Source organism: Zonotrichia leucophrys, chromosome 6 (assembly GCF_028769735.1).
Source record: "Zonotrichia leucophrys gambelii isolate GWCS_2022_RI chromosome 6, RI_Zleu_2.0, whole genome shotgun sequence".
NCBI lineage: Eukaryota > Metazoa > Chordata > Aves > Passeriformes > Passerellidae > Zonotrichia > Zonotrichia leucophrys.
In genome coordinates this window covers 35,365,653-35,382,299 of record NC_088176.1, presented here as the reverse complement: position 1 = coordinate 35,382,299, position 16,647 = coordinate 35,365,653, and the positions used below count along the sequence as shown (strand labels likewise).

The 16,647-nt window shown below is 52.6% G+C and overlaps 2 protein-coding genes and 1 non-coding gene across 4 annotated transcripts; 2 read left to right on the top strand and 1 right to left on the bottom strand.

Moving 5' to 3' along the window:
* Window positions 1-2,670: 2,670 nt before the first annotated feature.
* Window positions 2,671-6,000, bottom strand: EIF4EBP2 (eukaryotic translation initiation factor 4E binding protein 2). The gene is made up of 3 exons (XM_064717234.1): window positions 5,804-6,000; window positions 4,988-5,164; window positions 2,671-4,905 (listed from the first exon to the last, which is right to left on the bottom strand). Exons 1-3 carry the CDS (start codon window positions 5,940-5,942, stop codon window positions 4,874-4,876), a joined length of 348 nt encoding a protein of 115 aa, XP_064573304.1. The 5' UTR covers window positions 5,943-6,000; the 3' UTR covers window positions 2,671-4,873.
* A 122-nt stretch (window positions 6,001-6,122) lies between these two features.
* On the top strand, window positions 6,123-6,194 carry TRNAE-UUC (transfer RNA glutamic acid (anticodon UUC)). The gene has a single exon. It is a non-coding gene; the product is annotated as a tRNA-Glu (tRNA).
* Window positions 6,195-7,091: 897 nt separating this feature from the next.
* Window positions 7,092-15,900, top strand: LRRC20 (leucine rich repeat containing 20). 2 transcript variants are annotated; one of them, XM_064716910.1, is made up of 4 exons: window positions 7,092-7,236; window positions 8,093-8,242; window positions 9,702-9,869; window positions 15,464-15,900. In XM_064716910.1, exons 1-4 carry the CDS (start codon window positions 7,167-7,169, stop codon window positions 15,610-15,612), a joined length of 537 nt encoding a protein of 178 aa, XP_064572980.1. In that variant the 5' UTR covers window positions 7,092-7,166; the 3' UTR covers window positions 15,613-15,900. The 2 variants fall into 2 exon arrangements, with proteins under 2 accessions (XP_064572980.1, XP_064572979.1); XM_064716909.1 differs by having other exon boundaries at window positions 7,121-7,199.
* The last annotated feature ends 747 nt before the right edge of the window (window positions 15,901-16,647 follow it).

Genomic DNA, 16,647 nt, shown 5'->3' with positions numbered 1-16,647 from the left:
GCCCCCGCCTCGGGAACACGCCCCCTGCCCCGCCCCCTGCCCCGCCGGGACACCGGCACCGCGGGGACACCGGGCACGCAGCGCCCCCAGACACAGCCACTGTCACCTTAGAGACCCCTAACAAGCATCCCCCATGGTCTCGGGGACACCCAGCCCGCAGCACCCCCCAAACACAGTCATTGTTACCTTAGGGACACTCAGCATGCAGCACCCCCAAACACAGCCACTGTCACCTTAGGGACACCGGGCACGCAGCACCCCCAAACACAGCCACTGTCACCTTAGGGACACCGGGCACGCAGCACCCCCAAACACAGCCATGGTCACCTTAGGGATCCCTGACACACTGTCCCTATCTTCTAGGGGACACTCGGCCGGCAGCATCCCCAAACACAGCCATTGTTACCTTAGGGACCCCTGTCATGCAGTCCCATCGTGTTGGGGGACACCCGGCCCACAGCACCCCCAAACACAGCCACCGTGCCCTTAGGGACACCCGGCATGCAGCACCCCCAAACACAGCCCCTGTCCCCTTAGGGACCCCTGACACGCTGCCCCATCATCTCGGGGACACCCAGATGCTGATCCTTCCCTCATCTCCTGGTGACAAACCAGAGAGGGGTTGGGACAGACAGGGGACTGTCAGATGCCACCACCCCAGCCAGGTCTGCAGTTTTGGGGACATCAAGGCACTGCTGGCACCTCTCAAAGGCAAAAAGTGCTTTTCCTTCCCAGACATGGTAGATGGGGATGTGTGTGATGGAAGCTCTATATACCCTGCCCTCTGGCTGTTCAGAACCATTCCCCTTTCTCCTGGCACTCCATGCCCTTGTCCAAAATCCCTCTGCAGCTCTCTTGGAGCCCCTTTGGGCACTGAAAGGGGCTCTAAGGTCTTCCTGGAGCTTTCTCTTCTCCACACCAACACCCCCTGCATTTCCAGCCTGGCTCCATAGGAAACATCAGGGCTCTCCCAGCTCTCTGAGCCATCCTTCCTTGCTCAGGCCACTCAGATTCCTGGGAAATAAGGCTGCTGCCCACCCACCCAGCTGCTTCCCACACCCTGCAGGGTGCCCCGTGGTGGGCTCTTGCCATGGCTTCACCAGTACCAGCAGCTCCAGCACCCAGCTGTGCTCAGGATCCACTACTGCACAGAGTGAATCCATCAGGCCACTTCAGGCTCCCCTCGTTGCCACACAAAGATGCTATTTCAGCTAATCCACAAAACCCCAGTCCTTTTAGCTCCTACCTGCCTTGCCACATTCCATTGGGGTTAGAACAGTGGCTCCCAGAGCCCCCCAGGTAGGACCCCAACCCCACCTCCCCCTGAGCCTCCCCAGCGTTACAGCCCTGCCCACACCCAGCACCATCCACGGCTGCCGTGCTGCTCCCAATCAGTGCTTGGAGGACACCAGCAGGGCGAAGGAGAAGGAGAAAAACGGCATCAACACGTTCACTGGCACTGGGAAGGAGGGCCAGGAATGTAAACGCAGCCCAGAGCTAGTCCGAAAATGGTAACAGCTGGAAAGGAGGGCTGGAAAGTTTGTTCCTCAGGATCCGAGATCCTAGCCAGGCTCCCAGCATCCAGCCCAGCCAAAATACCCTGCCCTCAGCTGCTCTGCTGCATTTGCAGTCCTGGATTGAAATTTTAACACTTTTGAAATTTATTTTAATTCTCTGTTTTAAGATCCCAAATCAGTATCTAGAAGCCCCTTAGGGAGGAGCACACCAAAACCCAGGGATTCACACACACATCTCCTCACTACAGGGGCTTTGATAGCTGGGATTAACACATTAAAAACACCCAAAAATCTGAGAGGGAACCAGTTGTCACTGGCAGTGCCTGGCCTAAACCAGATTCAGGGAACAGCAGCTCCCAAACGCCTCGTCAGCAATTTTCCTCGCCGTGTTCCTCTCCGTACGCACGCTCCAGATTTCCCTGACTCTGCAGAATTAAACTGCTGCAATATGAGCACAATCCACGGGAGGTCATGACAGGACCACTCCGAGTGCAGCCAAAGCAGGGTGCTCCAGGAGGGCCCCCCAAACCCTTGGAAACGCCCCCCAGCCTCACCCCTGGGATGTGAATGCTTTGGGAATGTGATGTGCTGCTGTGGTATTTCACACACACAGCTGAGGTGCCCTCAGGGGATGATTCCCCAAGTGATGCTGGTGGTTTGCTGAGGCACCCACAAAAACTCGGAGGCACCCTCTGTAGGCAGAGGGAGGGGACAGACATCCCATTGCTGCCCCTCCCTCAGTGCCCTAGTCGGGGAAAAGGACTTGGCTGCTCAGACCCCTCCCCAATTACAGTAGATGGTATAAAAGAGTTAAAAAGTGGTTTAAAATTTTGAAAATATATTACAATGCAATATATTAACATATATTAACATTGCTCCAAGTCCCATCCAAAAAGTCCTTGAAGACTTCCAGGGCTGAGATCAGGACAAATTATCAGTTTGGGGCAGTTTTGCACATGGAAAACCTGTGGGAAAATCAGGTTTCTCTGTATGTGACATTTTGCAATTTCACCCTCAGCTGCTGGTTCTGGGTTTGACCCTTCCCTGCTCTCTAGGCACGACTGGGAGAGAGCCCATGAGGGGAGTTTGCTCCAAAGGGAAGGGAAAACCCTCTCCACCCCCTGAATCACAGTCCAAACCACCCTGATTTAGTAGAACCAAAATCTTTATTGATCTCACTGTAACAGCAACCACTGGCGAGAGCTTTTCTCCTCCCAAACACCTGCTTGAAGAGACGGTACAAAACAACAGAAATCCCAAACGGAGCCCCTGACTAGCAGAGGGACTCTGACTAGCAGAGGAACACCCCGGTGAGGCCAGGCACTCCTCCCTGCTCAGCCCCCAGCCCGCTTACAAAAGAGAACCTTTGCGCAGAAAAGTTGCTGGGATGGGGAACGGAGATACAGGGAGGTTGGGAAAGGGGACATTTAGAGGAAAAAAAAAAAAAAAGACAAAAAAGGTTTCCCTCCGGCTCCTGTCCATTAAGTCACATTGTCCTTGGATATGGTCTGATTGCCTTTGGCTAGCAGAGCAGGTTTTTCCCAAAAGGAGCAGCTGTGCTCGAGGGTGCCAGCTACCTGCATCCTCTGCCAAGGATGTCCTCGCCCCCTGCCCTGCCCCTCCCTCGATCCGAGGGCCTAACCGACCTCCTAGGATCTTGGCTTCAAGGAAAATATATTTATTTCTATATAATATATATATTTGTGTGTGTCTCATCACCACCCACCCACCCACACGCGCTGCCACTCGCACTCACTCACTCGTGCGCCCACGGCTGCCGCGCTCACCTCACCTCCCACGCCAGGGCAAGGATGGCAAAGACAACCCCATCCCCTGGGGCTGTGCTTTTGCTTCTGCCTTCCCCACCCCCAAAACGAGGGGCAGACCCCGCTCCCTGTGAGAAAAGCAGCTGGAAGATGGGAGCTGGCCATCAGCGCCGTGCCAAACACACCTAGAGAAATAAATTACGGGATGGAAAGTGCACAAAGCCTGTGGGGTGTCCCGCTCCCCAGCATGGGTAACGAGGTGTGGGGAGACCCCAGCGAGGGAAGGACCATGGATGGAGCAGGCACTCAGGTGGGGGCTGATAAAATGGCACTTGAGAAGCTTGCAGAGCTGGTGATGGCTCCCAACAGTAAAAAATCCCAACAGTAAAAAATCAGAACTGGGGGGGCTGGTGGGACTGGGGGGCGCAGCCATGCCCAGCGCCGCTGGTCAGGGCAAGAGTCACATGGAGAGAGGGGCAAAAAGAAACCCCATCTCCAGGGGAGGTTCGAGATGGCCATGCCATGCCAGGCTGGCAAAGGGGAGGTCGATGTGGAAATGCTTCATCCACGACAGCATGATCCAGCTGGGAGAAATGCCATCCTGAGAGCTGAGGGTGGCATCGATGGCAGCGCCCTGCGAGGGGGGAGAGCGCCCCATCCCTGCAGTGCCTGGTGAGCCCCCACAGCCCCCAGGGACACCCAGCGATTCCTGAGACATCCAACGGTGCCAGAGGGATCTCCCCCCTGTAGGATTCACATTTTAAAGGGCTGGGGGGTAAAAAATCCGAGCACTACAAAGCACTTTCCCAGAGGCACTCGGCCCCAGCCCATACAAAGTCGTTGGGGGTGAGGTGCTCCTTTTTAGTACCAAAAATAAAAGCAAAGGGGTTTTATAAAACATGGCTACATTGCTGTGAGTCCTGGCTGGTGGGTGGGGGACACAGCCCCTGGCTGGAGGGCCAAGATGGAAGAAATCCACGTAGGAGAGATGTGGACACGCTGGCTGATTCCATCAGGGACACTGGACCCCTGGAGCACCGAAGGGAACAGGGTCCCAGTGCTGTCCTTTGCTGAATGTCAACACACCCCAGGGAAACTCAAAAAATGCCCTCCCCAGGGTGCAAGCAGGTGCATGATTTTAGGAGTGATGTTTCCCCCTCCTCCTGACAGGCTGCCCAGATTTTACAGGAGAAGGGGGCACAGGGGGTGACACAGCTCCAGAACACCAAGCTGCTGGCCATGGGAGGCTTGGGTAACAAGAGAGGGGAATTTTGTGGGGGCACGAGGCAGCAGAAGAGGCAAAGGGATGTTTTAAAAAGAAGCCTGGTGGAGATCAGGCTGCTGGCAGGTGGAAGAGGAGGAACAGGGCCAGATCCAGAAGGGATGCTCCGTCTGGCACATGCTGGGACCGCTCACCCGCAGAGGGGGAGAAGACAGAGCCGCACTCCCCCCAGAAAAGAGGGGGAAGAGGAGGGCGGGGAGGGGACGCTGGTGGGGACCACTGCCACCTCCACCTCGCCGGGACGGATCCTGCTAAGCCGAATGGGGGTGCACAGGGCTGGGGAGTCGCTGCCTCTCTGTGGTTCCCGCTCAGATATCCATCTCGAACTGAGCTTCGTCCCCTGGCAAGAGACAAGGAGAGCAGCGTTAGGGGCGTCATCCTCCACCCCAAATCCCTCCTGTCCCGCCCCGGGGGTCCCTTACCCATGGATGGCTTGCCCTCCTGGTGGTTCAAGTTGTTGGTGTCCACTTTGGGCTCCTCGCCGGGCTCGCCGGGGCTGGTGACGCCGGGGATATTGGGGAGGTGACAAGGCGGGGTCTTGGCCATGGGGGAGTTGCGACGGTCCAGCAGGAACTTGCGGTCGTAGATGATCCGGGTGCCTGGGGGGAGGACGGGAGCAGAGTGGGGGAATCCGGTTCGGCAGCGCATGTTTGCCGAAGGAGTTTCCCGGCGGGACGGGCCAAGGTTCTCCGCCCGGGGATCGGCGGGGAGGGCTGGGGGTGCGCGCCGCCGCTCTGCCCGCTCTTATCTGGGCACAACAGGCGATAATTCGGCCAAACACCCCGGCCGCAACCGGGTCCCGGCTGCCCGGGGGCGCTCCACGCTGTCCCGAGCAAGCACACCCTGTCCCGGGGATGCCGGTGGAAGCGGCACCCCGAATCACCACGTGTCCCTCTGCGCTACACGGGGACAGGCGTGTCACCGCCCCGCGGCACCGGGCCGGGGCAGGGCCGAGGCACCGAGCCCCGGTGCCCGCGTCCCGCCGGGAGCTCCCCGCCAGCCCGTCCCGGGAGCCAGCTGCCGCCCCGCCGGGACCCTCCGCGCTCCCGGTACGCCCCGGAAAAACAACAAACCCATCCCCACGCGTGTGCGTGGAGGAGAGCGGGCGGAAAGCGCTCCGTACCCACGGCATACAGAGGGGATACGGGCGCGGCACGCACGGTCCGCCCGCGACACGCGGCGCTCAGGCTGGCCCGGGCGCGCTCCCCCGGAGGCCCCGGCGGGCGCGGCGCTTTTACCTCCGGGCGTGGTGGAGAAGAGCGTCCCGCCGGGGGTGGTGCAGTAGTCGGCGGGGAGCTGCGCGGCGTCGCTGAGCGTGACGGTGCGGGTGGGGATGGCCCGGCTCTGGCTGGGCTGGCGGCCGCCTGCGGACGACATGGCCCCCGCTCGGCGCCGCGCTTTGTCCCCACCGAGCGGGCGGGCGGAGCGGGACCGCCCCTCCCTGGGACCGGCCCTGGAACCTCCCCGGGCCCGCCTCAGGACCGCCCCGCCCCGGGCCCGCCCCGGCCGCTCCGCCGCCAGGGGGCAGGCGTGTTGCCACGCGACCCTGTTTGCGCCTCCCACGTGGTCTAGCGGTTAGGATTCCTGGTTTTCACCCAGGCGGCCCGGGTTCGACTCCCGGCGTGGGAAGCTCGAGCTTTTGGGTTTTGTTTTTTTTTTGGGAGGGGGGAAGGAAGGGTGCTGGTGTCCTGATGTCCTGATGTCCTGCCCAGGATGCCTTCGGGCAGAATGTTTTGGCTACACCGAGCTGAATGAAGTCACCGGGAAAAGGAATGCATCCAAATATCCCAAATCAGGAAATGGGTTCTGTCCCCATATACCATATCAGGAAATGAGTTGTAGCCCCACATCCTCTCTCAGGAAAGGAGTTGTATCCCCATACCCCAAACCAGGAAAGCGGTTGTAGCCCCACATCCAAACCAGGAAAGGGGTTTTAGCCCCATATCCTGTATCAGGAAAGGGGTTCTGTCCCCATATCACATACCAGGAAAGGGGCTGTATCCCAATATCCCATACCAGGGAATAGCATTCACCTCCATATCCCAAACCAGGAAACGGGCATGGATCCCTATATCCCAAATAAGGAAAGGGGTTGCATCCCCTTATGGCAAACCAGGAGAGGACTTGCATCCCCATATCCCACACAAGGAAAGGACACCCATGCCCATGTCCCAAACCAGGGAAGAGGATTCATCCCCATATCCCAAGCCAGGAAAATGGCATATCCAATACCAGGAGGGGGGAATGCATCCAAATATCTCAAACCAGGAAAAGGGATGCACCTTCATTTCCCAAACAAGGAAAGGAGACGAATCCCCATATCCCATACCAGGAAAGGGGATACATCCCCATATCCCAAACCAGGGAACACAATGCACCTACATACCCTAAAAGCACCATCATCCTGGAAAGCTGGGAATCTCACCCCGAGGGACATGCCAGCCCCAGCACAGCCTCCCTCCCTCCCCTGGGAACACTGATCCCATCGGTTATTTTTAGCATCCCTCTCCCGGAGAACAGAGGTTGGTTTCTCCCTCCAGCCTGGATCCCGCAGGGCACAGCGCATTCCCGGCGGGCCCGGCCGCCCTCCTGCACCGGCGGATGGGCGAGGCGGTGGCCCGGGTGGCCAGGAAGGTGAACGACACTGTGGAGAACAAGGCGGATTCCCTGGGTAAGGCGGGCGGAGGACAAAGCGGATTCCCGGCGCTCCGTCCCGGGGCCGCGCAGGGATCGGGTGGCCGGAGCAGGGCTCTGGGTTTCACTGCCACAACCTAAAAAAAGCTGTCGGCGCTCCCTCCCCGCGGATCTGCAGAAGGCAAAGGCTCCCCCAAAGGGCCCTCAAAGCCAGAGCAGGTTCACGTAATCCCGTGGGATGTGTCCCCTCCTTGGGAGCAGCGGCAGGAGCAGATTTTTCCCCATGTGGCCATGTCAGATTTGTGTTTTCCTGCAGTTTCCCCATTTCCAGCTAATACCCAAGAGCAGGGTGCAGTTCATCAAAGGAGAGAGATGAAAGCCACTCATTTTTATTCCCACTGGATTCCCGGCCCTGGGATATAAACCAGAATATGGCAGGAGCTGGAGCTTCATTTTTGAGGCTCTCCACATCCCCTGAGAGAAACGTGGGAGGCTGGAACTTGCTCCATCAGCCCCCACAGTGGCTTTGGGGAGGGGGCAGGAAGCAGAACCCATCCTGGGGCTGGGATACAGGCTTCCATCCCTGGAGTCTCCGGGGAGGGGAAAGAGGAACAACTCAGGACAAAACAAGAAGGCCACGAGGTGAGAGGCACAACCAAATCTTTTTTCCCCTCCCCACTGGTTGCCATGGGACAGCCAGCCATGACCATGAGAAATCCAGCCAGGAATGCCCAGGGAAATCCCTGCTGCATCCCCCAGCAGTGGAATAGGCATCCCTGGGCTGCTCAGCTGCCCCCAGGGAATTGTGGACACAGGGGAAGTAGGGGACTGAAGTTGTGGACCCTTGCCTGGGTCTCTGTTGATCTCTGTTGGTCTCTGGGTCTCTTGCACAGATCTGGCCAACTGCAAGCTGATGTCCTTCCCTGTTGGAGTCTACAAAGCCGTGAGGAGCGTCACCGAGGGCATCCACCGCATCTCCCTGGCCAACAATGAGCTCAAGTCCATCACCAGCCGGTTTGTCACCACCTTCAGCCAGCTGAGAGGTAAGGCACTGCCATTCCAACCCTCCGGGGCACGCCAGGAGCCCCCAGATTGCTGCAGAGGGGTCAAAGCACCCACGAGTCTCCCTTGAGCTCACACCTCGTAGCAAGCGCTACTTCTGACCCCAAAAAATCCATTTTGGGTTGTACCTTCTGGCCCTTGAAGGATGAGAACACTGGTTCTGCTCTCACCCACACTTCCAAACTGGTTTCAGGCTGCTGTGGGGTCACTCAGCACTCCCAGCTCCCTCCAGGGATGGAGAACAGGAAAAGCAGCTTGGGGATAACAACAGAGGCATGACAATCCCGGCTGTGCCGACTAATTAGGGCTCGTAGTGCGGCATCAATGAGAGCTAATCGCTGCAGGAGATGGGAGCGATCATCAGCACGGCGGGGACACCTCCCAGAGAAGGCAGCCCGAGGCTAATCCGATAGAAAATGGCCATGCAAGCATCCAGGGCATCCGGCACCGCAGGATTGAGCGCTGAGGACGGCGCTGGGGATGCTCTGGCAGCTTCTAAAATCAATTTTATTCCTATGAGGTATCACACAAATGCCGCTATGATGGGTGCCTGGGGAGGTTTCCCTTGTCCCGGAGCTGCAGCATCGTCTGTGAGAGAACCCCTGGGTTGGGGAAAGGAAACACATGCACCAAAGGAATCAATTTCCATTTTCTAGACAGCACAACCAGCCCTGAAGGGCAAAAAATGACTTTGCTTCCCAGCAAGGGCTTTTCTCCCCCAGTGAACCATTCACTCCTGCGATGAGCTGTGCTGGGTCTCAGCAGGAACAGATGCCCCAGCGCTGGGGACAGGCTGAATAAGGCAGGACCTATAAATACGAGGTATTAGCAGGGGCAGGGCGGCTTGTGTGGGTATTTATAGTGCAGAGAGCCCTGTGTCACTGGAGAAGGGCGCTGGCACAGCGGGATTTGGGTTCTGTGCCCGGAGTGCCGCTCCTGGCCCCACAGGAGCTCATTTCTAGGGCAGGAAAGCATCACAGATGGGTAAACTGTGACAAACAGGTATTTTTCACAGCTAAAGACCTCTCTCCCACCATTCTGTTTATTGCTCAGAAGGGGTTCAGGCACATGAATAATACAGAGGGCTAGCCTTAAGCCATGACAAATGACCATTGGGGAGGTAATTGCGGTGAGTTTATGGGGAAATATTCCTTGTTTTTTACAGACTCTGCTTTCAAAAGGCTGCCCAATTTCATTAGGAAAGCATTGCTCCTAAATGTGGTATTCCCAGCAGGCAAATCTACAATGACAACCATGGAAAACAGAAAAAAAAAAAAAAAAAAAAAAGAGAGAGAGAAAGGAAAGAAAAGAAAAAGTGCCCAATTTTTGGAGCTGGAATCCCACTGATGGATTGAGGCCAGAGGCTGTGAATCAAGCTGTACATCAGTTATTTTCCCACCTTTTTCCCTGCATCCCACCACCTCCCTTCTCTGTTCCCAGAGCTGAACCTGGCAGGGAATTACCTGCACCGGCTGCCCGAGGAGATCAGGTCCCTGCTGCACCTCCGCACCATCGACCTCTCCCGAAACCGCTTCCGCCGCTTCCCGGAGCCCCTGGCCACCGTGCCCGCCCTGGAGAGCATCGACCTGGAGGAGAACGAGATCGCAGGTGAGGGGAACCCTTCCCACTGGAAAAAGGCGATTTAGCACTGTGAGAAACAACTGTTCCCCTTGGAAATTTAAAGAGGTTTATTAAATCTTAACAAAAATAGAACAAAAGGACTATATAAGTGTGAAAAACGCCAATCACTTGGTTTTTAAAATGTTAAAAGCTTAATAGTAATAAAATAGTTATAAAAATAACAGTATAATTAGAGTGATAATAATTTGGACAATTTGGGTTAGGACAATATGAGACAATAAAAAAAAAAGAGTCACAGACAGTCCAGGTACCTCCTTCTGGGCAAAATAACCCACGTTAACAGACGATTAACCCTTAAAAGAACCAGCCTGTTGCGTATTCATACACCTCATACATGGTGCATAAATTCCATTCACACACAGGATTCTGTCTGGGCAGTGTCAGCTTCTGCCTCTGAATCCTAAGGGCATCTTCAGGGCTGAGTGAGGCAGGAAGGAGTTCGTTTCTCCTGATAATGGAGCAATAAATTCTCTTTCTCTGGAAGATTTAGGTGTCCTGTGGCTGCTACCTCACTGCGAGTCCTTTCTTAGAAAAAGTATCTTACACAGAATAGTTTCTATTTTAACATTTTGTTATAACCTAAAACTATATTTAACACACTACTTAAGAGAATTAATACAGCATAACTTTCTAACACAATGCATATAATATTCATTTCAATATGTGCAAAAAGCCAATCACAGAATATGCATTTTTCACATAAGGAAAAAGCTGCAGTGCTGGGAACTGCCCCTCATGGCCAGTTCATCTTCAAGATGGGTGCTCAGTCTTTTATACCCCTGGGGGTTGCATCAGCCAGCCCTGGCCCTTCCTAAAGTCTGTCAGTCAGCTCCTTTGCCATTTATCAGTGCAAACTGCTTTGTAACTGGGTTGGGGGTCCACCCCCTAAAAGCACCAAGCTTTTCCATTCCCAGCTGCCCCATGCCAGGGGCACATGTGCAGACTCCTCTCTATCTGTCCTGGATACGCCAGGCTGTCTGATGGCAGCAATACAGGGGGAGACGGAACTATGGGGAGTACTATAATAACATATTTATACACCACTGAAGCTTCTCTTAATATTCACACAATAGTTATCCTTTAATTGCAAGAGCCAATAATCTCATTATCCATCTATACCAGCATCACCCAGGGCTGTTGCTAAATAATCAGAGCCTGCTCAGCCACTTGCCTTTCCCAGGAAAGGAAATTTGCCTCTCAGGGCAAAACTGCGGCAGGTACAGTGGGAGCCAAGCCCCATTCAAGCTGCCCCATTCACCACGCTGGGATGTAGCTCCTAAAGGCACCTCCAGCTGGGGTGACCCAAAATCCTTGGATTTCATTAAAAAAACAGAGCTGATTGCAGAAGCCAGCCCCAGTTTTCTGCCAGGCTAAGGAAGGACACCTGAACATTTCCCAGAACAAACAGCAGCTGTTTAACACTACAAAATCCCCTAAAAATTAAATTAAAGGAATGGCAAGAGCGGCTCATCCCTCAGCCCTGCAGTGGCAGAAAAATTGTTCATGTGCAAAAAACCTGAAGGCTTTGGAGTCTGTGAAAGCTGGGCAAAAAGGGCAGCTGTTGTACACAGATAAAAGTGAATTTATTTAGCAGGCAGCCTTCAAAGAGCCCAGGCTGGAGCATCCACAGCCCCACGGAGCCCCAGGGAGGTGAATCTCAGAGTACACTCAGTTTTGCTGTTTTATCTGGGGTGGCTTCAGCTGCTGCTGGGAAACTGCTCCCTGCAGCAGGAGGTTTGTTACCAGCCTCACATCAGCTGCCCCCCAGCTGGGCCTGCAGAAACACTGGAATTAAAATCTACTTCCACAGGAGCCGGAGAAAGACAGGGCTTTTCCTCACCCTCTTTTTCTCTCCTGCCTCCTGTCTCACTTTTAGCTCCCTCCGTCACTTTTTGAGTTCATCTGGCTGATTTCAACCCAAGCTGGTCTCCAAACTGCATTTCCCCCGCTGGTTTTGTGGAAGCAGGGTGCTGCAAGTAGGGAATGCAGCTTTTCAGTGCCTTTTTCCCTAAAAGCTAAAATGCAGGGAGGAAAGGCTTCATGCAGGGTTCCACCCAAGCTGGGGGAGAGGGTGGCCTCTCTTGGTTTGGTCACCTCCCAAGCCAGGTTTAGTCACCTCCTATCAGGTTCCCCTCGCATGGGAGGTGTCCTCCAGATGTGGGGAAAACAAAAACAGTAAAAATTGACAATTCCAAGCCAGGATGTTGTAGGGATATGTGCGGGTAGTGCACATGATGCTGCCTGGCTGCAGAAATGGGTGATGTGAGCTTATCTCACACATTCTCTGGAAAGGGGAGAGGAAGACACAGGAAAGCCAGGGGGGTTCAGCCCGTGTTTTCCAAGGAAACAAAACCCTGGGCGATCACACTGCTGCCACCAGCCCTTCCCAAGCAGGTTCCCTGCAGGTGAGCTGGTGTTGGCAGCCCTGGTTTGGGGTGCTGTGCCAGTGCTGGTGCTGCCTGTGCCCCTGTGCCATGCCAGGGCTGAAAAGCCCATTTAAAAGCTCCTGCTGAAACTGCTGAGTGACTCTTGCTAAGACAAATGGAGCTGGAGGTGGTAGGTGATGTTTTCCAAAGGCAAACAGGAGTGAAAGGAGATTAATTAATGCCTGCCTGGAGCCTGTGGCTCCGTGAAAGGAGATCTTTAGTGCCACAAGCCACCCTTTTCATCTAAATAAGCTCTTAACCCTGGACTGTAATTATGTATATATTACTGTCAGTGCTTTTAACTCTTTCCCTGGTAATTAGAGTTATGTCAAATCAGATTTTAAAGCTCCCAGATCCATGGGGATGTTTTGGTGCCCGGAGCTTCAGCTTCTCCTTCCCTTATTCCTTGATTAATGGTTTAATAGGGATGATGTTGAGGCTGCTGCCAAGGCTGGGGAGGTCACTGCTGGCTGGGGGCAGCTGTGGTTGATTTTGTCCTCCTGAGGATGTTGAGATGGGACAAAGGGGGTGGTTTCAAACTCAGAGTGGGGCTAGATGCTGCCACAGAGACACTGTGCATTCCTGGCAGTGCCCAGGGCCAGGCTGGATGGGGCTTACAGCAGCCTGGGGCAGTGGGAGCTGTCCCTCTGTCCATCCAGGGTGCACTGGATGAGCTCTAAGGTCCCTTCCAACCCAGGCCATGTCACATTCTGCTGTAAGTATGTAAAAAAGCCTTTTCCCTCCCTGCCTTTTGCTTAAGATCCTTCATGAATAATTCAGGCTCAAATGCAAGTGCCTTATCTGTTGGGAAGGCAGCAAGGGATGTTTTGGGTTGTTTTTGGAGGAATTTGAGGCTGGCAGGGCACAACCCTACAGCCACAGGCTGCCCTGCCTGTCCCTTCATGCCAGGGTGAGTCACTGCTCCTCACCTGGAATTGAGGTGCAGAGCTGAGCTGTTCCCAGCCTGGGAAGGTCTTGTCCCCAGAATACTTTACACTAAACTCCCTAATCTGAGCAAAATGGGTGAGAGCACTTTTAACTTGATCATGCTGCATAAGAGGATGATTAAACTTCTTATTCTCCACTGCATTAGGCGATGATTAAATAGCGAGATGTATGAAACAAAATATATTACTTTTGTGCTTCAAGGGGAAAAAAAACCCAGCAAAATGAAACGGGGGAATGGCAGTGAACAAATCCACCATGAAGAAGAGTTATTAAAAAAATTCATGTGAAGCTTCTGCCTGGTGGGCTGTGCTCTCCTAGGGAATTTGTGTATGGAAAATATCACCATTTTCTGGAGGAGAAAGAGGGGAAAAAACAAAGGCATCTAAGTGTTTGAGTCTTTTTCCAGCATAAAATAAATTTCATGGTTTAAAAATCACATAACCATCTACCAGATATAATTACAACACTGCAATTCTGCTCCAGGTGCTGGCAGAGGAAACAAGAGCTGGGGAGGAAAAGGCTCTTGTTATTTTGGTGGCCAAATTAAAGAAGAAATTGGTTTAGGTAAATCAGACAGGTGGGCGTTGCTAGCCCAAAATATTGTGAATTGTAGCAAAATCCGTCATCTTTAATGAGCTTAATCAGGGTTAGGTTTTCATATCAGCCTCAGTGGATTCACACTGGGACCATCAAGCTGAGCTGCACCCTTTTTTTTTAAACACAGTTTGTAAATGTCGTGTTTTCTAAAGGCCAACACCCAAATTCGTGGAAACTGCAGAACAGAAGGGGGCCCGTGGGTGGCTGAGAGCCATTTGCAGCCTGTCCAACCAGGGCAAAGACCACGAGGCTTCCTGTGAGCCCGGAGAGGGCTCCTGGGCATTGCAACACCGGAGAGGAAATCAGGGAAAGGGGCTTGAATCCCAGTCCAGTGTCCCGGCAGGGGTTTTATTACCCTGGAGGACTGGGGGGCAGTGCCCACACTGGATATCTGGGTGTTTGCACCTCCCTGACACATTCCTTAAAACTCCAGGGTCATTTGGGTTGGAAAAGACTTCTATGTTTACCAAACATTTGCCTGAGCAGTTGGATAAATTAATATTTCATTGTCTTTCTGTTTTGATCAAAGCCTGCAGACAGGCTTAACATCAACAGCAAACCTTTGTTGTTAAACTCAAAAAAAACCCCTCAAATTACAACCATGCCTCAACACAAGTAGTATTACCTCCTTACAATCAATTACCCAATCAAATAATATTAATACCTCAATCATTTATCCCTCAATCAACCATTCCTCAAATAATCCCAACTCAATACCGTCAAATTCAAAATTCGAATTAGCCTCCTCAAAATTAATACACCTTTTAAATAATTTTTGTTATAAAAGCATTCCCACCAAAATTGCCAATTTTTTTCAACAAAACCGATTTTTTTTAATTCTAAGCAAAGCCAACAGCAGAATTCTTAAACTTTCAATCCTTCCCACCATTATTTCAATAAATTATTAAAAAATTCATAATTTTATCTCTTACATTTATATTCCTATAGTAATTCCATCAAAACCACGTATAACTATTACATTTCTTTTACCCATAAACACACCCAAACAAAACAACTTTCCAAAAAACTCAATTATGTCTGTGCCTAAATCCTAAAATCTCAAATCCTAAAATCTTTTAAACAAAATGTTTCAAAACACAACCAACCGAAATTAACTTACAACCTAACTCACCGTACTAAAACAATTTACATTACAAACATACCAAATACTAATGCAGATGTCACTATAATTTCTCACGTTTTAACCCAATAATTTGGGTTAGATATAGATATAGATATACTTATAGATATATATTATATATTATATATTATATATTATATATTATAGATGTTAATTATATTATATTACATTATATTACATTACATTACACTATATTAATTATATATTATATATCTATTATAACTATAATTGTGACAAATAGATACAGATACAGATATAGATATAGTTATAGATATAGATATAGATATAGATATAGATATAGATATAATTATAAATATAAATATAAATATAAATATAAATATAAATATAAATACATCCTGTATCAGGTTTGCTTCAGGCTGTCCATCAAGAGGAGCTTTCATCCCTCCACCCCCCCAGGACGGATTCTCACCTCGCTGCTCTCTTTCCAGAGGTGCCCACGGACAAATTGGCCTCCATGGCGCTGCTGCGGAGCCTCAACCTGCGAGCCAACCCCGTGGGCCCCGAGGTGCGGCTGCTGGTCCGGCCCCTGGTTCCCTTCGAGCTGCTGCTGTCTCCAGAGGAGCCCATCCATCCCTGAATCCCGGCAGCATTCCCGGGTGCCCGAGCTGTCCCCAGGGGGAGCTGCCCACACAGGGGTTTGGTTTGGCTCAGTCCCTGCTGCGCCCCCGTTTCTGCCCCAAAGCGGGTCCCAAACCCGAGCCAGTGCCTCGTTTTTCCCAAATTCAAAGCAAGCAGCGGGGCTCTCCCATGGAGGGATGGTTCTGCCAAATCCCGAGCCAGGCAACCTTCTGCTTATGCGTTTTGGGGGTACAGAGGAGCTGCAACACATGGGGTGGGAGGTTGGGGTGGAGTGGGGGGATCTGGATGTGCACCCTCCCACCCGAGAGCATCGGGATGGTGGAGGACATCCCTGCAGCTGGAAGGGTTCTCCCTGGAATTGCTGACACGGTGGTGGTGTGCCAAGTGCCTGATTAAATGCTTTCCTGTTACCTCGGGGGGTTTGTGTCTGATTAAATTCCAATTCCCAGCCTTGTCCTTGGAGAAACCCCTTTGCACAGCTACTCTCTGCAGCCTCCAGGCTGGATTCTCCCAGACCCAAGCTGTACTTCCCTGGAAAAATCCTTGTTTTCCAAGGAACTTTTCTTCCCTCATGTTGTGTCACCGTGGAAGCCAAAGTGACCCAAAGCCAGTGGCTGTCCCCAGAGGTGTGTGCCCACCTCTCTGGAGCTGTGGGTCCTCAAGTTATGCTGATCCCTTCCCAGGAAGAAATGTCCTGGAGAGGGCGGCTTCTTGGAGGCAGGCAGGACTCTGCCAAGCACACCCATGTCCCTTAGCAGCTGGCTGCCTGCAAAAAAACTCAAAAACTTCCTGGGAGAAACCCCAGGTGTTATCTCCAAACACCTTGTTTAAACATCTCCCTTGTTTGTTCCTTTGGGTATTTAAGGGACAAACACTTCCCAATGCTGTGTGCGGGCTGGGGACAGCCAGGAATGGTAAATCCTGTAAATATTTGACTTTTAGATTTGCCAAACTTTGGTACAAGATTATGGTAAGAGACGTTGGGCATGCTGGAGGAGCTGGGTTGAGCGGAGCAGCCTGAAGCCAGGACCAG

Excerpts from the sequence above, each read along its gene's own strand:
- EIF4EBP2 (XM_064717234.1), bottom strand. The coding sequence starts at position 5,942 with ATGTCGTCCGCAGGCGGCCGCCAGCCCAGCCAGAGCCGGGCCATCCCC. Across the intron at positions 5,165-5,803 it reads CTTCTCCACCACGCCCGGAG|GCACCCGGATCATCTACGAC; the intron begins GTAAAAGCGCCG and ends TCCTCCCCCCAG. Across the intron at positions 4,906-4,987 it reads GGAGGGCAAGCCATCCATGG|GGGACGAAGCTCAGTTCGAG; the intron begins GTAAGGGACCCC and ends GTCTCTTGCCAG.
- LRRC20 (XM_064716910.1), top strand. The coding sequence starts at position 7,167 with ATGGGCGAGGCGGTGGCCCGGGTGGCCAGGAAGGTGAACGACACTGTG. Across the intron at positions 7,237-8,092 it reads GAACAAGGCGGATTCCCTGG|ATCTGGCCAACTGCAAGCTG; the intron begins GTAAGGCGGGCG and ends TCTCTTGCACAG. Across the intron at positions 9,870-15,463 it reads GGAGGAGAACGAGATCGCAG|AGGTGCCCACGGACAAATTG; the intron begins GTGAGGGGAACC and ends CTCTCTTTCCAG.